The 16,847-nt window shown below is 35.7% G+C and overlaps 1 protein-coding gene across 1 annotated transcript; it reads left to right on the forward strand.

Annotated features, from left to right (window-relative positions):
- The first annotated feature begins 10,303 nt into the window (after positions 1-10,303).
- Positions 10,304-11,577, forward strand: GJA8 (gap junction protein alpha 8). The gene has a single exon (XM_039333788.1). It carries the CDS (start codon positions 10,304-10,306, stop codon positions 11,540-11,542), a length of 1,239 nt encoding a protein of 412 aa, XP_039189722.1. The 3' UTR covers positions 11,543-11,577.
- Positions 11,578-16,847: the final 5,270 nt, after the last annotated feature.

Raw genomic sequence — 16,847 nt, forward strand, 5'->3', positions numbered from 1 at the left:
TTACCATTCATTTATTTAGTTTAAACCTATTCTTTTTATGCCCTTTGCATTACTGGGGAGTGCTATTTGTGTGTTTTGAAGAGTAGGTTATCCCAAAAGAGTGGGTACTTAAGAGACAAAGGATTGTAGAGAAAATGCCTAGTGTGACATACTGTTTGTCCTTTAAGGTAATTCAGACAAGAAGCATCAACCATAAGTATTAACACTACCTTTCTTGTAAGGTTGCAGTAACAGAATCTTGTAAGACTGAAAGTATGTCTCTCCCTTCTCAGTTTACCATCCAAGAAGCTGGGGAGGGTCCCGCCTTAGATATTTGGCATGCTGCCATTTCTTCTGAGGACCATCAGGTAGCGTATAAATAATAATAATAACTCAGTTAAGGAAACACAATCAAGACAATTAACACCTGTGCAATTCCAGTCATTAGAACCATTCATCAGTATTGACAAAATCACCATCAGTCAACTGAGAAATACCACTTTACTTGGGACAATTTATACCCTGTGATGACACCTTTAACACCATTTAACAAACAAAATCTGCCTATCCCAGGTCCTTGGGAAGGACTTGATAAATGGATTAAAAAATGCCAAAACCATTTTAGACATCTATATGACTGTGCAACTATGTAAAAATAATACTTTTCAACTGTCCCTTGTGGTCACTAGGTTTTGAAGTGCTAACAATCCATGCCATTACACTTGTACATTCTACAAGTACAACACTGGTTTCCACAAAAATGAATAATGTGCTAGATATGTACTGTATGTCTGTAAGTATATTTACCTTGAACCTAAGTCCCTTTCTAAAATCCCTTTCTAAAATAGTCGATGACTATTTCTGGAGACAATAATGATAGAAATCTAGAATACTCAAGTTTTAAGAAAGTCAATAATTGTTGAAGGAAAATTATGAATAAATATAAACAACTGATGTAGTGGTTTAAGATGTTGGACTAGAAGTGGGTAGACTAAAGTTCTACTCTACCTACAGACATAGAAGCTCACTGGATAATTTGGGCCACTAGTTCTCTTTTAACTCACTGGGTTAATATGAGGGAAAATAGAAAGAGGGAATACTCTACATGCTGTATGTGCTGAATAAAACGTGGAATAAAGCTAATAAATAATAGCACAGAGCAGCCCCCAAATACTGAGCTTGAATTCCTACATTCAAGATATTTGTGAACATGTAGCTTTTATCATTGGAAGAATGGGTAATTATGCTTTATTTTCATACAAGAATGCATGTACAATATAATGAAATTATGAGATTAGCTGTGCATCCAGATAATAGCTCCTAATTCCACTCAAAAGCCACTGCAGAGTTTATATGTTTATTAAATGTGTTTGCCGCCATCTTATCACAAGGTGTCCCCAATGGATTTTTCCTGATAAGAAAAAGAAATAGGAATAGTGGCTGGAAAAAGGATACTGCAATTAGTCCCCCCCTTAAAATTCTGTGAATGAAGTGTGACAGTTGCACAATAAAGGCTCAATCTAAAATATATTATATGCTTTTCCATTATATGTTTGTTGATATTAAGCATTGTTCCTAAATGATAGATTCAGGTCCTGGCCAGCCCCATCTCTACCTGTGTCTTATACCTTTATATTTGGATATTAAAATAAATAAGATCCAGGCATGTTATTCTCTTGAGGTGATCATTCTGTTCACTACTTATTCTTAGCTGCCTTTCTCATTCTCTCTATATCAGTTGTCGCTCTCCAGTTCATTTTTATTTTTACAGTTCTCTTGGCATTTCCTTTTTTATTCCTTTCATCATTTTTTCTTTTGGTCCCTTAATTTTCCTTTTCTCTTAAGCTATAATACCAAGGGTTCTGAGCAGACTCTTGCTCTGCTTCCAGGAGCTCTGGGCAAAATTCCTCTCTGGTGGGTATGTCTTCCTATGGGGGCAGTCATGATCTCAGATGAGAGGGCACTTTCTGACAGTAGGCATTTTCTTATTCCTCAGTTTTGAAGTATATCTGCAGGAACATGACTTTACTATTCTGAGAAGAGATGGCCTTGGCAGCTTTTGGAAAGATCCAAGCAGTACTTTTGGTTTACAAAGCTTCATTTAGGACTGGGAAAGCAGCCAACAAGAGCAGAAATAACACAGAAGTCGAAATCATTTGGTTTCCCCCCCCCCTTCTTACTATGATACTTGGGATTATCTGTACACATCCAGACAGGTAAAAAGATGGAACAGCTAGAAATCATCTTCATACTCTCCTTTAGAACATGTGGCTCTTTATATTGTTAGAGACTACCTCCCAAAAGTCCCAGTCAACATAATAAAAGATGAGAGCTAAATGCTAAAAACATATGGATAGTCACAAGCAATTAAGTTTTCAGAAGTTTGAAAATGGTATGCAACTTCTCCTATGCCTCATTTGCGCTGATATAGCCAATGGGTGAGCATTGGACATCATGAAATCATTGCTGTTGAAGCCAGTGTTGAAGAGACATGCAGTGCAACACATTTGAGATTCAAGTATCGCCCATCCCTGTGTATTATGATCTTGTATTTTTTAAACATGTCTCTACACAAGCTTAGGCAGCAATAGTGAACAACATTTTTAATATTTGGACAAGGTTGCTGTTGGATGGGATAGTGATATAATGATATCACCTGAATAAATGTGGGGGAGCAAGATTTTAAGCATGTTCTTCCCCTTCGGGTGGGTTAATTTTCATAGAAGTTGGAAAGGGAAAGCTAACAAATGTTATTAAAAGTATAATATTTTATGAATTCCATGCATATTATTAAGAGAATTGTAGTTCATAAAAGAGTATACTTTTTAATAACATTTGTTAGGCTGAAAAGGTGCTACTGGACTGTTTAATTTTTATAGTGAGTTAAGCCTAACACATTTTACATACCGACGGAAAATTGGAGACCTTATTTGGTACTTCGATGTCAAGTATTAGCAGCCTAACTTGTCACAAAAAATAATTGGTGGGGTTACCTGCTGTCTACAGGCCATATAGTGCACACTGTTATCTTAAAGAAAATGTCATCATTTCCCCCATTACAATTAGATGAGAAAGTCAATCTAAATAATGGAGGGGGGAGGGAGGGAGGGAGGGAGGGAGGGAGGAAGGAAGGAAGGAAGGAAAGAAGGAAGGAAGGAGATTGTGTTTAGGTTCAATCCAATTGCCTTTTTACTGAGGTAGAATGGAGCATTTAGCACCCCATATAAATTTGAATTCACAGAGAGAGAGATTTACATAGTTTCATATATACATACAAGCAGTGTAGGATCATTATATTAAGAATCATGCCATCTAGAGTAAGTGGAACAGGGAAAACAGATTCAAAGTACAATTTAAAATTTCTGTGTTGATCTTAGGCAGGCATACTAATGTAGCAATACAACACCCTCTTGTGGAATGATTATATACCAGAGGCTTAAAAGTCAATAAAACTACCTTTGAATCACACCTGATCCCCAGTGACTACATAAACATCACTCCATGGATGCTTTTAGCTATGTGATTTCTTATTGCAACTGCCTATTCTCCAGTCTGCCCCTCCCCCCACAAACACATATTCTCCACCTTTTCTTAAGCTATTCTGCTTCCACCACCATGCTGGTTCGCTATCATTCTCTTTTCATTTTATTCCTTCTCTGGTCCTAATCAGATGACTTGTCTTCCTCTAAGAGCAGAGTAATTTATCCATTTACAAGCAACAACCCACTTTGACATTATGATAAGTGGATAAATGATGATCTTAGAGTTCAGCCCCATTAAGTTCTCCACGAAACCCTTAGTGATTTACAATACAGATAATTAGCAAAGAGTCTCTGTTCTTAGCTCAAGCCTAAAAGAGTGGGAAATGATTTTACGGTATATATAGACCATATTTTATTAGAATGACCAGCTTTTTTTTAGAAACTTCAAAAGTTTGTAAAGCTTGCAAAGTTCTTTAAGGTTACAAGTCCATGGTTAAAATAAAATAAGATAGGTCATTATGTAAATTCATTTCATAAACAAGATTTATTGATAAGACAGACAGTTAATCAAATTAATTTTCATTTATTAAGACATGTAATAAATATTTCAAGCTCTGGGGGAACACAATCCAATAAAGTTATAGAAATTCTCTAAAGTTTTGCCATCTTAACAGGAGAAGCTTTCTACCAAGTCTCTCATTAGTGCTATAGTGATCTAATTATATACTGATTTCATGTTTCCAAAGAACGAGAAGTCTCATATAAATATTCTGCATTGCTTCCATCCTATATTTCTATTGATAATTCATTTCTGTATCTGAATTAATAGCTGGTAAGTCTTTAGTCAAACAGCCTTTAAAATGTTAGTGAATTAAAGGCAATAAGTGTAAGGAGTAAGGAACAGGAATATAAATTGACATTGTCTAATAGGAATTTTTAAAATGTATTTTAACATATTTATTAGATTTTTGTCATATTTTTCCTTTAAGAAACTAAAGTGGCAAACATAACATTTCTTTAAATGTACATGTGTAACAACAGCAATGTTACATTGAGTGTGAATGAGCAAATGAGAATACACTTTCATGTCTGCGGTCTTGAACTAAGGTTTCTCCTTCCTAGTCCAACATGCTAACCCCTACATCACCCTGGCTTTGATCTAACAGACATACAACCTCTTCAACAAATGGAGTGAGGTTCCTTCAAAACTTGGCAAAGCTGACCCAAAGACATTTTGCTACCTAAAGGAAAGAACAAAAAAGTGCTTTGATACTTAAAGGAAAGAAAAAGAAGCTGTTGGGACTTTCTTTAATGTTGGTTACACAAAAATACTAATAGGGCAACGTCCCTCAATGTAATTGAGCAGAGCTAATTTGCTTCAAGGCTGCTGCACAAACTGTGTAACATGTAATTTTGGCTTCTTTCAGTGCTCCACGTGGCGCCTCCTGTTACATAGCACCTTTGCCAATATGGATCATAGGAACAGAATAATGTATGTATATGAAGGATCATTTTGGAGTGCATAGCCTCTCAGGCTGCTCTTTTTTAAATATAGATGTAGATGTAGATAGACAGAGATATAGACAGTGCTTTTTTCTAAAAAAAAAAAAAAAAAGGTGCCGGAACTCACACACATCATACAACCCTACAAGGTTCCATCCAAAAAAGGTGCCGGAACTCCGTTCTGGGCGTTCTATGAGAAAAAAAAGCCCTGGATATAGAGATATAGATAGCTATATCAATATATATGGCTACTATCTCATTCAAAGTGATTCTGGGTGTCACACAGTAAAATCAGCAATCAAAACATTTTACAAACCCATAAAACAATACATCTAGCTAAAACAAGATTATAAGAGGGAAGATGTAACATACAATATAACCAGCTTGCAGGCTTCCTATTCCCAGGGGATTCCTATGCTTGCTGGAAAACAAAAAATGTTTTGTGAGCTTTCCAGAAGGTCACCTTACCTAAGGAGGGATGATGTGCCAGAGAGTGGATGCCATGCAGAAAATGCTCATCTCTTAGATGGAACCCTTTCATACAAGGGACCCACAGCATGTGTCTCCTGCTGGACCTGATAGGTTGGGTAGATGTAATGGGGAAGAGGTGGCCCTTTAGATAACCTGAGCCATTTACTCAAAAATCTTTCCCAGTATTACTCTGTAACATGTTGGGGAAAAAAGGATAAGATAAAAAAAGTCACCCAGTCTTTCCATAACAATAATAATCCAGCCTGTTGTTGAAAGACTGGCTCAAGAGAAAGAATGCCACTTAGAAAAAAAACATGTACATGTTTATGTATGTGGTATGGCTGTTAGCACTGACCTTAGCCTGTTGCCTGAGGAAGTCAACTTAATTTGCTTAATAATGAGGCTGGCTCTACATGCCTTTCCATTAGTGTGAAGATGAGCAGCCTAGTGTGGTCCAGCTGTTTTGAACTTCAATTTCCATGGGCTTGAATCAGTTTAGTCAATAATAAGATACGATCAAAAACATAGGTAAGATACGATCAAAAGGTAAAGTTTTGCCCTGTCCAGTCGTGTCTGACTCTAGAGAGCAGTGCTTATCTCTGTTTCTTAGCCAAGAGAGCCAGGGTTATCCAAAGATACTTACATGGTCATAGGACCAGCATGACTGTACACTGAGGCACACAGAAAACTATTACCCCCCCTGAAATGATACCTGTTTATCTGCTCATATTTGCATGCTTTCAAACTGCTAGGGGGATGGGTGCTGGGGCAAGTAATGGCAGTTTACCCTGTCACATGGAGCTAGGATTCAGTAGCTTTCCAACTGACAAACTCAGTGTCTCTTATCTGGAGCATATTAAGTGGCTTGACTCTGCACTCAGTAATTGTAATTGCATCCACACTTGATATAAGATATAGGTTCCATGCGAATTTTAACAGGGTAAACCAGTTTTAGAGATAAGTTTGTAACTATTCTTGGATGGAAGTGAGATATGAAGAAGGCAAGGGGCATTACCAGCAAAAAAAAAAAAATTTGTTTCAGAAAACATCATTATAGCATGAAGAAACAAGGATCTGTCCAATTGAAAGCAATGAATGTTGCCATTGACTGAAGAATAGGGATTTTGTTTACTTCCTGAATGGATTCACAAACATATTTGGCACTGCCATAGAGAGTGGCCAAACTAAGACTGCAGATGGAAAGAGTAAATGGCAGGGATAAAGGAAAACGAAAAGGAGCAAAAGGTGGCACTTTTCCTTTGTGTGTCCCCCAACCCTCTTGTGTTATAGGGTACTTATACCTAGCAATCTAATGGCCTTGATGTTATTCTTTCCTCTCTTGTTCTCAAAATCTTTAGTTTCCTAAACATTGTACCAGTAGCTTTATTGTTTCTTCTGTGTTTTCTGTCAACACCCTTTTTGCTTTGTTCTTATAATGGAATGACACTATATGATGCTCTTGTCCATATTCTTTGTACTGCTTTCAAATTATGTGTGCTCACTTAGTGTAGGAATTTGCAACTTAAATGTAAAAATACCCTATAATCTATTTATACTGAACATAATTGAAGTTAAATAAGTATCCTGAAAAATTTCCACTATGTGTCATCTTGCTAAATGTAGAGAAATATACACTTAAGTATTATCTGAAGTTGTTCTAAGATTTATGAAAGAAAGTTTGGTCAAACTTTGTCTAAGACTAGAGGAAAGTATCTGTGAACTACAAGTCTCAACCATCTCACTATTGTCCAGACTGAATCAGGCTGCTGGGAATTTCAATTCAGCAACATCTGAACACCCATAAGTTCCTTGTGATCATCTTTCCTCAATTCCCCATACGTTGATACAATTGTTAAATATGTTTTTAATTTTCTTGATTTGCCCCAAACAACAGAAGTTAGGCAGTATTAAGTTGCTATGATTATAAGAATAATATGCCAGTGGAATATCCTCTATAGCCCCAGCATTCAAACCGTGTTCTCTAGCAGTTTCTGCTTACATTGAACGAAATGTGTTGTTGAAAGAATAATTGTAACGTTGTTCAAATTAAATGTATTTATAGTACACAAAATTTATTTATTAATGGGTCCATTAATTTTTCATATGGATACAGGTTCCTTGGGGATCTCAACTTTGAAGATCATTGCTCTAAAGGATGACATTGGCCTCTGAAAATAGCATGTTTGCTTGCACTATATTGTTAGTGTCTAATGCCCAGAGCCTGTTACCAATTCATTTTAGTTCTATTCAACAGGCAGAATCTTTTTCTTTTTTCTTTTTCATTACTGTATGGGCCTCTTTTTATTTGCCTTTTTTCTCTATTGTTCTTTCTGTCACCAAATGTCATTCATTTTGTAAAGATGTCTGGCTTAGAGCTTATATACTACGGTGCAAGTAAAGCCTACCTGTCAATGCTGATCCAGTCACTTTTGCTCACTCATGTGACAAAGTTGGGGACTTTTAGAGGAGGGAAAAGTTAAAACTTTTTTCTTTTTTTGCTGCAGAGTACCCAGCAACAACGGGAGCACATATCTTCAGCGGATCCTTCCACTGTGGCAAGTTTGCTGCTTCATAAATTCATAACAATATTGTTTTCTTCCTAGGTGGCTGAAAAAAAAATCAGTTCCTGGAATCTGAAGATGTCAGCACCTAGAGGCCAACTGTTAGGTTCCTCCTTTTTTAAATTTAAGTCTTGGTGTTCTAAAGAAACACCTGAATGCATGGTAATATCAGGCTGTTTTACAAGCACACAACTAACATGGTGGTAGAAACATGTTAGTGAAACCATCTATAATATCCTGTTTTCTTCTTTCTAAACTTCTGCGCTTGGGGAATCATACATTCAGCTTGAATATGGAAAGGAGTCTTGTTCGATAGGAGGCTTGGAGATAAGAATTTTCTTGCATTTATGCCTAAATGCTGTTTGCTTTTGGGTCTTAGGATGAACTGTGGGTTATTTTAACTAAAGGACAAGTTGCTTGGATGCTTCTTTAAATATAGATCAATATTAAATTAATGTCTTCTCAGAATATGTTTTTTTCTCAAAACACTTTGAAGTTGCCCAAGATTTTGCAATTTTTGAAAAGAATTTTCAAAGTAATTTACCACAACCTTGGCATCCTATCATTGTTGCGGGAATTGCTCATGAAAAGTTAAAGTATTTATGACTATTGTGATCCTATTACTGAAATAAACTATAGTAGATTATTTCTAAATATGTTCAAAGGAACTGTACAATGTGTTGGTCTTTTTCTTTCCTTGACTTGCAGGCATAAACTATAAGGGTATAATTGGTAGTGTGTGATTATTGCTCTGGATTATATTAATGAAAGCGTATGCTACTGATGTTATTATAAGTAATTATATTTGGTTTATATTATTAATTTTAATAATTTTGAACTGGTAACTGAATTGCACTGTGGATAAATACCCTGAGAAATGAATAATTGTTAAGAATAATGCAATTTACAAATGCTACATGTAGAATAATATGTGGAATGCCTTACTGATAATACTTAGAGAAGCAGGGCGCTTGTACAGTTGAACAGAACATAAACATTTCCAGAATCTTCAGATCTCTGCAATGATAGCTTACATATTTCCCATTTGATTTCTATATTCAATATGGAAAGTGCTTGTACATCTCAAACCTTTACATATTGTAACAAGCCAACTTTATTTATATTTTCTTAGCAGATTTCTATCCCACACAACTCCCAGTCTAGCCAGCTCATAGCATTTCTCAGACGATGGTTGGTTTCATAGTGCTAAACCATATGGTAGATTATTTGGTTTTGGCTTAGTAATATTATGTGACATTCATAATTTGTACTAAGTTTACAACTTAGTAATGCATAAACTCAACCATAATGAACAAACCATGGCTTAGCACAAGGTATGCACCCAAACCACTGAGTTTGATAAAGTGCTAAATGTCCACAAGGCATCTGCTTTTATGAACATTGTAATTATAGACAGATAGATAACAATACCTATCTAATAATTAACAATGTAATATCTAACATGTAAAGATTATCTAATCTTTTCTGGAGATACTGACCACCCTACCGATAATCAAATAGAAGCTTCTAGGACCAGATGTTGGATTTCAATTTATGGGTAATGAAAATAATTTTTCTTTGATAATATGCCTCACTGGCATTGCCATCCTCATGCTTTCAACAAAATCCAGCACACTGCAGAAGTAATCTGCAAAAAGATTCCCTTCAGGAAAAGTGATGGCTAGAACCATCTGCATTTTAATCTTCCCCAGCCTAGCATCCTTCTTGCTTCTGGAACCATCTGCATTTTAATCTTCCCCAGCCTAGCATCCTTCTTGCTTCTGGAACCATCTGCATGTTAATCTTCCCCAGCCTAGCATCCTTCTTGCTTCTGGAACCAGAATTCTTCAGAGGAGCATGCAGAGTTCCAAGAACTGCCTTCCAAAAATATCTGGATCGTGAGATTTTGGAGAAGGCAGTGGCAACTTATAGCATGAAATGGCTTCTAATTTCAGGATAGTTGGAGTATTAATATATATATATATATATATATATATATATATATATATATATATATATATATATATATATATATAGAGAGAGAGAGAGAGAGAGAGAGAGAGAGAGAGAGAGAGAGAAGAGAGCATGGCTTTGCACCCTTTGCTATGCTGTTTGCCTGCAGCAACCTCTTTGGATTAAAATATGCAGTTCAGAATGCAATAGGCTTTTGATTTCGTTGGCGTATGGAACATGAAAATGTGAAGTATGTTAAAACTAATGAGCAATCAATAAGACATGTAGAGAATATATTTGAACTGTTAAAATATAACACAATGTAATCCTTGTCTTTCTTTTAAACAGCCAGCAATGGGTGATTGGAGTTTCTTAGGGAACATCTTAGAAGAGGTGAATGAACACTCCACTGTCATTGGGAGAGTGTGGCTCACAGTCCTCTTCATTTTCCGAATCCTCATCTTAGGAACTGCTGCAGAATTTGTATGGGGTGATGAACAGTCAGACTTTGTTTGCAACACTCAGCAACCAGGTTGTGAGAATGTATGTTATGATGAAGCCTTCCCTATCTCTCATATCCGTCTGTGGGTCCTCCAAATCATCTTCGTCTCCACTCCTTCACTGGTATATTTGGGCCACGCTGCCCACTATGTAAAGGTGCAACAGAAAAGGAAAGAGCGGAAAGACGCAGAAAGAGCTCAGCAGAGAAAAGCAGAGGAAGAAAACTCACCTCTTGACCAAGATGATGGCAACTCTGTTTCTGTGAAGGACACAAGCCACAGAGGGATCAAAAAGTTCCATCTTGAGGGAACCATTCTGAGAACTTATATCTGTCACATCTTTTTTAAGACCCTCTTTGAGGTTGGGTTTATAGTGGGTCAATACTTTTTGTATGGCTTCCGAATCTATCCTCTTTACCGCTGTGGCAGATGGCCTTGCCCCAACATTGTAGACTGTTTTACATCCAGGCCTACGGAGAAGACTGTTTTTATCATGTTCATGTTGGCTGTGGCATCGGTATCCCTCTTCCTTAATCTTGTAGAGATCAGTCACTTGGGTCTGAAGAAAATCTTGAATGCTTTCAAAAAACCAGTAGAACAACAACCAGTGGAAATGGCAGAGACTTGTCTTCATTCTATTGCTGTTTCATCTATCCAAAAAGCCAAAGGGTATAAATTGCTAGAGGAGGAAGGGAAGCAAGAATTCCATTACTTTCCTTTGACAGAAGCAGGAGTAGAAACCTCATTGCATGACATAGACGAGAAGGTTAGCATGGAACACCTTAAAGACTTCTCCAGGACATTTAATGAACAATTGCATTCCTACACACACATAGACCAACAGGATAATGAGAAAGAAGAAGCAGGGGAGGTATCAAAAGAGAAGGAAGCTGAGGAAGCTGAACCACAAAGGTTAGAACTGTTAACAGAGAAAACAGAAAAACAAGTAGAAGAAAAGCCCATGGAGAATGAATTAGAACCATCACAGCAGAACTTGCCACTATCATCTGCTGATGTGACAACTGACACAAGACCCCTTAGCAGGTTAAGCAAAGGTAGCAGTCGGGCTCGGTCTGATGATCTGACTGTATGAGTAGCGAGCCTAAGAACCCACCCCCTACACTTACATATATACACACACCTCATATGTCTGAAACAAGATGCTAAAGTGGTCATTTTAATATTGTTTCTTAATATTTTATCAATGTTTTAGCTAGGAAAAAAGTACTATGAAAGTTAACTGTTTTATCATTATTGTTTTTCATGATACTAGTACTAGTTATCATGTTAGTCATGTAATGCAACAATGAAATGAATTCTTCACTTGAAATGATTTCATTACTATAAAATAAAATGCACTATAATAATATTAAGATACAAGGCAAAAAAAAAACAACCACTGAAAGCAATGAGGAAAACAAATGTAACAACTGTTATTGCAACTGTTTTTATGCTCATCTTTTCTCCTAGCATTTGGGAGGAGTTATTTCTTCGGTGGTCATATATAGAGATAAAGTGATAGCTTGGGGCTTTCTCCTGCTTCCTTGTTGTGGAATTTAAATCAATTACCTTTTAAAAAGGGGTTTTGATTCATCTCCCAGTGACTGAACAACAATGTTTGCTTATGGAGACAAATGAGGTTTACTTCTATAAATCAGCATAGTTTACAGACAACCTGACCTAGCTACAGAACCAATATTTGTGATGGCATCAGACAAACTGTTGGCATAATCAAAATAATCTTTTGGAGATCTGATGATTTATATATTTGATTGTTTCTCATCATGGGACAGGGACAGATGAAAAACGTAACAAAACCAAATGTGAAAAATATAAATTATTTTATTTGAACTTCTTCTAAAATGTACAGTATGGTAAGTAGTAAATGCTTGGTTAAATGGGTATCTTCAACCACTTGGAAAAAAGCTGTACTGGTGTAAAACTGTGCCCACTTGAACTGTTCCAGTTTTTGGAGAAAGATAGATTCCTATTAGACCATTAACGATCACATTAGAAATGGAAGAAAGTACTGGCATTTTACAGTATGTATTGAAGTGTGCTGTATCTTATTTTCTTCCCTGTAGGTATAATATATTATGAGCTCCAGGATAAAATATGGATTTTAATGGTCCAAGATTGTATTATATAATGAAAGTGCCATTTGCTTATTATAGGTAGCTGAAGGCTAAATTATCCTTAGCTAAATCATTTTTAGCAAATGGAAAGTAAAAAACAAAACAAAAAACCTTGAGATTATAGACTTGAGTTATAATTGTATTCCAAATGATACCTTATTCTGCTTTTTGCTTTAGAGCTATGTGTTAAAGCTGAAGTCTTAGTAATATATTTCCTACTGCGCTGATTGCATGGTCTCTTTTGCATAGTCTTCAAGTCATTATGCTAGATGCAGGACCAATGCGGAATGAAGCTGGTTGGATGTATTTGGGTAGACCTTTAAATGTTTTTGTTGAAGCAAACTAAGATTTACTATTCACTATTGTGTATTGTGTGATGACCCTATTATTTGGTAGAGTAAAGCAGTCTCCTTGGCACCCTCCCTGCTATTTGGGAGAACAAGAAGTAGCATTGAGGTGACAGAGAATATTATTATGTCCTTCAAGGTCCCATCTCCAATACCAAAATAAGATTCAGCAGCCATTGGATAGCTGTGCTCTCTTGCTTTCTCTTCTGATAGCAATATATCATGGAGTAATGATAAAAACAAAAGCTCTGGGAAAGCAACCCATTTATTTGGCAGCCAAATTATCTGTTTATCTAACAGCAGACTATTAGGGCTGAGCAAAACTTTCCAGAGAAGTGATTCACAATGTGCAGAGAGATACAAAGTAGTTTTTGATTTAGTAAAACACTTGCTCACTTCCCATTTTCTTAGGAAAGCTGCTATGCAAAGAATACTGCTGCTTTAACAGCCCCCAAAGAGTTGCTTTGTACAGGAACATTTGCCAAACACTTCTTTAAAGATTTTGCACAATCCACATATAGGTATGTGCCTGAGTAGAGAGAAAGAGAAATTAATCTTGAAAATATCAATTTTATCTTGAGATCTAAAAAAACCCTCCTCTCTCTTTTTGATTTGGTGAAAATATAACTTGCATATGTGTAGCAAATCAATTTTTTTTAAGGCAGCGGAGACTAATACCAACAGAAATGTGCAGGTATGCACTTTCATTGGCTCTGTTTTTTCAGTCCTTAGTGGCTCAGCAAATTCTCTGCAGTCCGGAAACAATGCAAAGGGAGGTTTAATCCATTTCAGAAAATCCCTTTTGCATAAACTGCCAACACGCCCAGAAAGGACCCACAGAATTTTTCAGCAGATTAAAGGCATAAGCGCCTAATTCAGAGGTCAATTGAACCCAGGGATTTTTCTTCATAATCACTCCCATGATCTGGGATCAGGACTTTAAACGTCACCAAATTACAGTGCATTCTATTAATGTATAGATATCATCCTTTATCATTGGAATCCTGGAAGCAAGGAAGGGGAATCTCTTAAATGAAGCAAAGAAGTTTAAGTATATGTAATTATGATTATTTTTTTTAAATTATAGTACTATTCTATTAAAATTTTTAGTAGAATATTCTACTGTTCTTTTATTAATAATAAATCTATTATTTCTGGAATTTTAAAACTTGGAAGCCTCACAAAGGGTTTGGGTACATCAGAATGTTAAACAACAATAACAATAACAACAAAAGGTAATCTGATGTAATATATAATATATCCTCTTGGAAGTGAGGGAGCAGATAAGAAACACAGCAAATTACATTTGAATTTTCCTTAGATGACCAATTTGGTAATGAATTTATAAACTTTTGAACAGGTTTTTAAAAATTACAAAAAGATTAAAATAGGATAAAAAATATTTAGGAGGAAATCAAAAGATAAATTACTAGTTCCATTCATGACATGGACTACAATTTTTATCATAAAATTAGAAAACAACAAGTTGCAGCTGTTCATTACTGTATAATAAGTTTAATAAATAAGTTCTTTTTTAAGGTAAAATTTTTATAAAAAGTTTTAAGTACAATAATAAAAAATACAAATTAAAAAAAGAAAAAGTGCAAAAAAAGAAAAAAAGAGAAAGAGAATAGAAAACCAGAAAAACAACTTCCCCCTTTATCACAACAAGCATCAACAATTTCACTATCTCTTCACTTCCTCTTAGTTAGCAAATCTTCATCCCAATCATCATCATCATCGTTTTTTTACACAAAAAATTCTTGCTCTTTAATCCATTCAAAAGATCACCATCCCCTAGGATTTTTTTCAGAAATTTAACAAGCCTCTTTGGTAAATCCATCAGGAAGAAATTATTCCAATTTTTCTCTTCAATTGGCATTTTTATTTCCTTCCTAATTTTTAGAGGTTCATCCAATTTTCTTGCACATTCAGTGATAAATTCTTGCCCATTTTGTTCTCCTCAAACATCTCAGATATGATTTTTTCCCCCAAATATTTTTCTGTAACAATGTTTTTTGATGTAACAACATCTGGCATCAGGGTGCTCATAAAAACATAATATAGCTGACAATGTTGATTCAAAGTCTCTTTACTATTCCTGAATGCCATTGTAAGCTACTTGTTTCCAATATTGAAAATAATTTTTCTTGTCCACAAAAATGTATTTATTATTTATAATTAATGTCAGTCAATATTTAAAATCAAATATTCCAAGTTTTTCTTAACCTGTTTTAGACTTTCTATAGTCAATACTTAGTCTTACTTTTTGCCTTTCTTGCAGTTTTGAGTTTTTAAGGCTTTTAAAGATACCGTGTCATTTTCTTATATTAAGGATTGAAGGCACTCCTGTGTTTCCAACCTTGACATTTGAAGGTGTCTAACTTCTTTAAAGCAGTTTATAAGCAATTTCCAAAGGTGGTTAACAAAAAAAGCTTGAATTTAGTGTCCTTTGAAGGCTTTGGTTGTGGCTGGAGCAAGAATGGCCCCTTCCAGAGACCATTGCCTTGCAGTCTTCTTGCAAGGAACAACCATATGGAGTGCAATCTGGACAATCTTACATCCTTTTTTTTTATTTATTTCTGAGAGGGTCAAAGAAGCCAATCTATCCATCAGCTCTTTGTTCATAGTGGCAAATGTCACCTCTGAAAAACGTCTTCAGCTCACAATTTCTTCCCTAGAAGTGTGTAGTTCAATAAGTAAGTTCAAAAATTAAACTACTATGATTTTAAAAATTAATTATTGAAAATATTGTTTTTGTTTTTAATATGTTTATGTTCTTTCCTCAGTCACTTTTTATATTATTTTAGTGTTTTTAATTTGCTTTTTGCAAAATGTTGAAGATTATAAGAAAAAAATATATACAAGAAAGTGATCACAGCAAATGTATAGATCTAATTCACATTTTAGTCATTATGATGTACAATGTAATTATAAGCAAATATATAAATCTGATATTTAAATCTCTGCATATTATTGACACTTGAAATCACTGAAGCAGCTTTCTCTAAGTTACACCTTTGCTTGCTGGGGAGAGATCAATGAATTTTAAAAGAATACCTTGGAATGTAAACAAAGAAGGCTGTAGTACAGCTCTTTATTTTTTCATTATAAATATTTAGGGTTCAACTTGCCTCAAAAAAATGCTAACAAATCAGTAAAATAAAATGATTTAAAGGGACAAAATAAGTCAAAATAATTTTTACAGCATTTTTAAAACTCTGTAGCGAGATGGCTAAATTGACTTCCTCAGTCTAGAACAGGAGTCCCCAACCTTGGCCACTTTATCACTTGTGGACTTCCAACTCAGCAAGGCTGGCTGAGGAATTCTGGGAGTTGAAGTCCACAAGTGATAAAGTGGCCAAGGTTGGGGACCTCTGGTCTAGAAGACAATCTGACACCTAAGAAGAAGCCTATAAAGAAAGGTCCCTACTGTTTGTAGTCATAATGTAACCTCTCCTGGTGGGGAACATCCAGCAGGTCTTCTGCTGAAATGGTAGATTATGGGTAGACTCATTTAGGAGGAGGTGATTTTTTTTTTCAGGTATCCCTGCTCTGAGCCATGTTTATGGATGGCACTGTAGAACTAGACAACTCGCAATAGCAAATGAACACAGGCACATTAGCAGTCACTTTCCCAGCACTGTTTATAGCACTTAGTCAGAGATGATTAGCTCCTATTTGATCTGAGAATTCCAGCAGCTCTTATGCACTCATGCTTATTAAATGTGAAAAGGTGTCACTGAAGAATGCTTGCTTGCCTTTCACACGTGCCACAAGCATAGAAAGGCATAGGGAACATTACACAGGCACATTTTTCACTACACAAACCCTTAAAACTGTATTTGTGTCCCTGTGAATATCCTAATTGCCAATTGCTAAGAAACCTTGTGGACTGACCACTGTTCCTTTCAGG

The sequence above is a fragment of the Crotalus tigris genome, unplaced genomic scaffold (assembly GCF_016545835.1).
Source record: "Crotalus tigris isolate CLP2741 ecotype Arizona unplaced genomic scaffold, ASM1654583v1 scf7180000024508.2633422, whole genome shotgun sequence".
Taxonomy (NCBI): domain Eukaryota; kingdom Metazoa; phylum Chordata; class Lepidosauria; order Squamata; family Viperidae; genus Crotalus; species Crotalus tigris.

Coding starts and splice junctions, on each gene's coding strand:
- GJA8 (XM_039333788.1), top strand. CDS start 10,304: ATGGGTGATTGGAGTTTCTTAGGGAACATCTTAGAAGAGGTGAATGAA.